We start from the raw sequence: 6,569 nt of genomic DNA, 5'->3' as shown, positions 1-6,569 counted from the left end.
TGGCCAAACTGTCTTTACACCCTACTCCCAAGGTAAAGAGAGGGTAGAAAACCAGTAGTACTTGGCCTTTGAGGCCCGTAATTTGATGATCGATGCCTAAAACATACAACGTCCAAGCCTTTTAGCACATTGTATTAAACAATTTTTCATCGCAGATTATTATAATTCCATAGTGTTCCTGACAGGGCGCGTTTAAACGAATCAGAGTTAGGTGCGTTGATGTGTGGTTGAAAAAAGCAAACAAACCGCGTACTGCTGAGTCTCCGGAAGTGGCGTAGGCAAGAGACAGCAACACATAAAAACATGGACACTGCGCAAACATGTCACCGGCCTGTCCGAGGAAGAGAACGTATCATTTTAACCGAAGAAAAGGACCGCAGAACGTTTGTCACAGTCCTTGTGGTTCTAACAGAAGACTCACACTACATACAGGTAAACCAGCCATTACCGTTATAGATTATTCGTGATGTTAGCCAATGAATTTAGTTGGCTAACCAGCTAGCAGGATATTACCAATGGTGCTTTCCATTGAGAGCCAGTTTTGCTCACAGCGATTTGATTAATCACTGCCTTTTGGTAACGAACGAGTGAACGCATAACCGTTACGTTACAACCAGAATGTTGGAACTGGTTTCTTTGGCTTAACTTAATGTTTCTCGTTCTTGTTAGCTAGGTGCCCAGAGCGGATAACACAAGCTAACTTGCTTAGCTAGCTAAATGTTGTTTGGCTAACTAGCTTTTCATAACCGGCTAGATAATATTAATAATTTCTAACGTTACACCAACTTTCAAAGTATGGCCATATCGGCTATTATAACTTAGCTTTTGCTTGGTAGCAGTTGTTAAGCGTTTCTCGTTCGGTAAATGTAACGGTAGCTAACTAGGTAGCTACTGTACATACCGTAGTCTAATCGAATTGGCTAGTGGGCTAACCACCATCACCCGGCAAGTAACTTAACGGATAAGTATAACTTTAGTATAACTTTACGGAAAACGTATCTGGTAGTCATGTGGATTTTTGCACGTGTGCCACGCTGCCTCACACGTTTGAAGTTCGCTGGATTGTCATTTGTTGGAGATTTTCTTGAGTGTGTTAATACGGTCTGTACCTGCCCGTTTACTCACTGCTGCAGGCGCTGGTCCGGGAGGGGCCGCCCGGATCGCGCACGCCGGCCCATGGGAACACATTGGTCCCAGAGAAACTGCAGCCTCCTGCCCCTCCCAGAGACCGAGGGTAGGGGGCGGCGTAGGGGTGAACTGAGAAATGACGACTCTCTGGATTGCCGGGACCGGCAGGAGGAGATCGCGCAGTTTGCGTACGTGGAGTTCACGGGTCCGGACAGCATTACGTGCCCGACATGTCAAGGCACCGGCAGAATACCTTCGGGTGAGCCTACCTAAAGAAAAGACTGATTTCAGACAGCTGGACCACCGTCAGCTGTTTGTTTCAACAATACGTAAAGTTACATTCTCATCAAATTAGCACTAACTGTGTGTTTTGACTTGGGTAATTCACTCAATCATTCAATGAAAAGTAATAAAACAGCCTTTAGAAACACAGCTTGTACTTAATGAAAACAGGAAGATAGATGTATGCTTTACATTAATTTAAATAAAATGTAGCTGGAATGAATCATTATTTGGTACTCTCCCTACATGCATACTTGAGGTAATGTGTGATCGTTATTGAAATTCACTTGTGGCAAACAAATGAATAGTATTTGCGATAGCCCTTTGGAAGTGCTGTTTTTCATTTTGTGGTCACTGTCTTCCAGACCAGGTGAACCAGCTGGTGGCACTGATTCCCTATAATGATCAGAGGCTGCAGCCCCAGAGAACGTAAGTTATATACTGACTAACATAGAGGTGTGAGGTGTGAATATAAAATGCATTGGCATATAAAATGCAAGTTTATCATTACATAAATATATATCAAATTGTACAGGGACCTGTATTGGCAGGAAAGTACAATCATTAGACCAGTTGCCTATTAGACCTGGTGTTATATTCTATCAGCAAAATATTGCGTGACCATGGAATTGAGTGCACAACCCGGTCAGTAACAAAGTTGTTCACAGCAGCATATTTATAAATTGCATGCCAATCAAGTCCTTCAGGCAGAAGCCATAGGGACGAGGGATGAAAACATGAAGAATTATCATTTTAACTAATGCATTAAAAAGAATTACACACGATCGACCAGTGGACATAAAATACAGGGATTTCTGCAACTGTGAGGTTACACTGCACAGTTTTTTAAAATTATGTTTATTTTATTGGCACAAAGAAAATAATAGAAAATATACAAAAAGGAAAACAAGCAAAACAGAAATTGTGCCGGAGAGGTAAGGAACCCCAAAGGGCTTATAATAAAACCTCCCCTGTAGGATTTAAATTCATCCTGATATTTAACGCATAATGCGAAAAAAGAAAATGGTAAATTCATAACAACAGTAATAATAAAAATTTAAAAAAAGAGTAAAAACAGACTCGTAGGAGATAAATCCATATACTGAGCACCTTAATTATGAGACAGGTGTTTTTTCATGTTAAGCTTGAATACTGATAATGATAGACAGGTTTTGATGGAGAGTGATGGACCTCTGTATTTAAAGGAGTATTGACCAAGAGTTGTGGTCAGTACTCCTTTGACCAATGTAAATGTAAAAATTGAATTAGGCAATTAGGCTAACTTACCATTATCGGACTTACAATGTTGACATTTAACTATCAAGATGGCCCAAACTAAAGTTCGAAAATGCAGTATTGTTTAATCGGTTAACCTTTTAAAAAATGGGATGGTAACCGGTTACAATGGTAATGATGGGCAGTGTGAGTGATTGTAATGATGTACAGCAGTGTGAGGGTGTGTGTGATGGTAATGATGGGCTGTGCAGCAGTGTGAGTGATGGCAATGATGTGCAGCAGGGTGGGTGTGATGAGTGTGAGGGTGTTTCTGCTGCAGGAAGCTGTATGTGGTCCTGTCCGTGGTGCTGTGCCTGCTGGCCTCTTCGCTGTTGGCCTTCTTCATGTTCCCACGCTCCTTGCTGATCGAGGACGATGGTATACGCACCGTGACCGTCCTCTTCGACCGCAACAACAGCAAAGTCATCATCAACATGACCGTGAGCAGACTTCTGTCCCTCTACCTCTCTGTTCTAAACCGTTTTGGACGTGACCGTTTCTCATGCCTGCCGGTCTGTTTTCAGAGCACCTTGAACATCAGCAACTCCAACTTCTTCACAGCGCTGGTGGATAGTGTGAGCTGCCAGGTGCTGTACATGAAGACGGTCATTGGTACGCAGCAGCTGGATAACGTCATCAGCATTCTGCCCCTCAGCCAGAGACAGGTCAGCAAGCGCCCTGCTCAGGAACCTCACACACGTCGCAACTACCTCACGCGCAGTGCAGCTATCTCACTCACAGTGCAGTGCAGCTACCTCACTCACAGTGCAGTACAGCTACCTCATGCACAGTGCAGCTACCTTGCGCGCAGTGGGCAACTATCCACACTAGGACCATACTAAGGAAGAGTTTTCATGCTTTTAAAGAGAATCCATTGCCCTGTTCGCACCTCGAGTAAGGTCCATCCTTGCCCTCCAAAGACATGCAACCAAACCGGTGTGCTTTATGGGTTGTCCTTTGGAGGGAGTTCTCAGGGCCCCTTTCTCCCCACTGAAGCCACACTGAGTCAGAAGTGCTGGGCAGATGTAACCTAGTGTGCTACAACTGATTAATTTACACTAATCTGCGGTCTGCTGGTGCAGTGTGGGAAAGTGGTTCTGCTGTTTTAATCCACATTTATGTCACCACTGCAGATGAACTTTACTGTGAGCATGGAGATCAGCGGGAGCCTTTCCTATGTTTAGTAAGTTCATATTATTTTCTGTCCGTGTAAAAATGGCACTAGTAATGTATTTAACATGCCATTTTTTGAGTTTGCATCGTGAAACTGTAGATACGAGCGGTAAAAAATCATGAAACAAAATGGCCACCTGTAGCACAGTCAGATCATCCTAAATTTAACCGAATTTGCTTCAGGGGTTTAAAATTGCCAGTCACTTGTCACTTCAAGTGACTCTGGTGGAATCACAACTGTGTACTCTAGGATACGGTATACCATTGCTTTAGTCTTGAACCAAAACTCCCCAGAATCGCCCCAATGTCTATACCAGTTGGCTAGAGCATTCAGTCAGCTGCAAGAAAAAGGTAAAACAATAATTTGGATCTTCTACACTTTTTGCAATGAGGCAGGACAACACAGGGACCACTGCTCTCTCAAGGTTCCAATGTTCCAATGTTTTGACAGTAGACACTGTCTCAAAATTCAAAATGTGCCGCAGCTTGTCATGCTGATGTTTGTGAATGTTTTGCTGAACAGAGGAGTCCCTTTTCCCTGCGAGTTGTAGCTAACATGCGTGCAGTGTACCACCACTTGATTGGAATGTCCATTAACTCAATTCCCCTTGTTAAAGCTACTCTGGTGTTGGTAAAGGGAGCAGAAATGAGAAGGAGGGTCAGACTCTAACACTGTCTCTCCTCTCTTCTCCCCTGCAGTGCGTTCTGCACCATGGCCAGCATCAAAGTGCACAACATTGTGGTCTTCATGCAGTGAGTCCCCTCCTAGTCTGTAACATGACTTCCCTCACTTAGCTGTTTCTGAGCCACAGTTTTGATTACTTTTTATTCTAACTTCCTTTTGCAGCTTCCTGACCTCTCTCACTCTTTTGCTCGCTCACTTTTTTGAAATGCTCATTTCCTGTTCTATTTTACTTCCTCATTGTTTCCGTTGCTTATTTCCTGGTTCATCCTTTCTCCTCCCCCCCGCCACCCGTCAGGACCTCTGTAAAGACCTCGTATATGGTACGCACCGCGCAGAACACCCTGGAGGTGTACCGCTACATCGACTGCGGGGCCAACTACACCGTCCGCCAGACCCCCTGGCTGCTCTGACCCCCGACCCCCCCTCGCCTGCAAAGCACTCTGGGAGCCCGGGGCCGCGTTCTGTGACGGACAGGAACGCACTTTGGTTTGCTGCGTGGGTTTCTTTAGTTTCTCTTTTGTTTTTGCACTGTCATACGGGGCAGAGTTGTGCTGTCTCAGACTGAAGTGTATTAAATCCCTCTCCCATCATGCCTGCTCCTCCTCTCTCAGGCATACTCCTGCTCTCTCAGACCTGTGCGCTCCTCATCTGACCACAGGCTTAGTGTTTACTGCTCATTTGAATGTATAGCTGCTCATTTGAACATATAGCTGCAGAGGTGTATATTTTATGTTTGCTGTGGAGGGTGATTACGAGAGGGATTTGCGCACCTTAGAAAGGGTACTGTTTTTTTGTTTTTCTTGGGAGATTTAGTTGTACAGCATTATTTTGTAAAAGGTATAGGATGATGGCAATTTTTTTAACTTGGGGATAATAATTTGGATTAGAACGGAACACACGGGTGTGTGTTTAACTGTCTGGGGAATTCCAATTGTCTTAACTTTGTAATATTTCCTGTCTGTTTCCAGCAAATTAACAGAGTAATATATATTTCTAATATACATTCATGCACATACTTTGGGGTGGGGGGTAATGGTGTTGTTTCAGGCAAATTATCACATGCTCCTGTTTGTTGTGATGGAAATGTTCTCGTATTTTGGTAATGCCCTAAGAGGCTGTCACTTTTAGGTATTCTTTGAGGGACTGAACATCAGCAATACCTCAGTCTATTCAATCAAAGCGCAATGCTGTTTGTCCATAACCCAATAAATGAATCAAAATGTCTTCCCGCCTACAGAGCTGTCACTGATCCTGATGAAAAACCATTACACAGGGACACATTTATGCCTCTCAGAAAAGAAAAGTGCATTGTTGGCAAATTGAACTGAGAGATTATTTACAATTGTGATCCTGGAGCTGGGTTGGAAAAAGCCTGTGTTAAAAATATGGAACATAAAATAAGAAATGCATTTAAATTACATTACCTCAGAAGTAAGTAAATCAACTTCCATTTGTAATTCGTATGTGCAGTATGATGATTTACAGTGTACCAAGTAGTAAAAATTTGGGACTCCGCATACACATACATATGGGCAGTAATGGATATATCCAGGTAATTGGCATTTTCTCATTACACAAAACTAGGACCTTATATTTTGATGTATTTTTTCAATATGAAAAGGTGTTGCTTATTTTGTGAAGGAGGAGCTGTTTCTAAGGCCCTCTATAGTTCTCATGGGGCGGGGGAGAAATGCAGAAAAGGTTGGCAGGGCTGCCATATCTGGGGTGTGAATGTTAAACAAAGCAAAGAGAACTAATAACCTGATTTCAAACACTGGTACAGAGGCTCATTCTCATGACTGTGATGGCTTCTACCCTCAGCCTGTTTTCGGACCAGTCTAATCATCAATCTGGGATAGTAATCTAGTTATCAAAATCATTTCACCCAAGCCCCCTCCCCGCAGATTGATGGTGATTGGGTGTGACTCATCTCTTGCCCCGCCCACTGCATCTCTGATTGGAGCAGGCCCCTTTGGTCGTTTGCACAGCTAAATAACACTGTGCAAATGAAGGACCCCAGGAGGCA

General features: G+C 43.5%; 1 protein-coding gene across 1 annotated transcript; it reads left to right on the top strand.

The window, feature by feature from the left end:
- Positions 1 to 284: 284 nt before the first annotated feature.
- On the top strand, positions 285 to 5,767 carry LOC133138081 (transmembrane protein 106C-like). The gene is made up of 8 exons (XM_061256529.1): positions 285 to 432; positions 1,134 to 1,387; positions 1,776 to 1,839; positions 2,966 to 3,125; positions 3,210 to 3,350; positions 3,819 to 3,868; positions 4,558 to 4,611; positions 4,839 to 5,767. Exons 2-8 carry the CDS (start codon positions 1,177 to 1,179, stop codon positions 4,951 to 4,953), a joined length of 795 nt encoding a protein of 264 aa, XP_061112513.1. The 5' UTR covers positions 285 to 432; positions 1,134 to 1,176; the 3' UTR covers positions 4,954 to 5,767.
- Positions 5,768 to 6,569: the final 802 nt, after the last annotated feature.

The sequence above is a fragment of the Conger conger genome, chromosome 10 (assembly GCF_963514075.1).
Source record: "Conger conger chromosome 10, fConCon1.1, whole genome shotgun sequence".
In the NCBI taxonomy this organism is placed as follows: domain Eukaryota; kingdom Metazoa; phylum Chordata; class Actinopteri; order Anguilliformes; family Congridae; genus Conger; species Conger conger.
This window is presented reverse-complemented; position numbering and strand designations above follow the sequence as displayed.

Excerpts from the sequence above, each read along its gene's own strand:
- LOC133138081 (XM_061256529.1), top strand. The coding sequence starts at position 1,177 with ATGGGAACACATTGGTCCCAGAGAAACTGCAGCCTCCTGCCCCTCCCA. Across the intron at positions 1,388-1,775 it reads CACCGGCAGAATACCTTCGG|ACCAGGTGAACCAGCTGGTG; the intron begins GTGAGCCTACCT and ends ACTGTCTTCCAG. Across the intron at positions 4,612-4,838 it reads AACATTGTGGTCTTCATGCA|GACCTCTGTAAAGACCTCGT; the intron begins GTGAGTCCCCTC and ends GCCACCCGTCAG.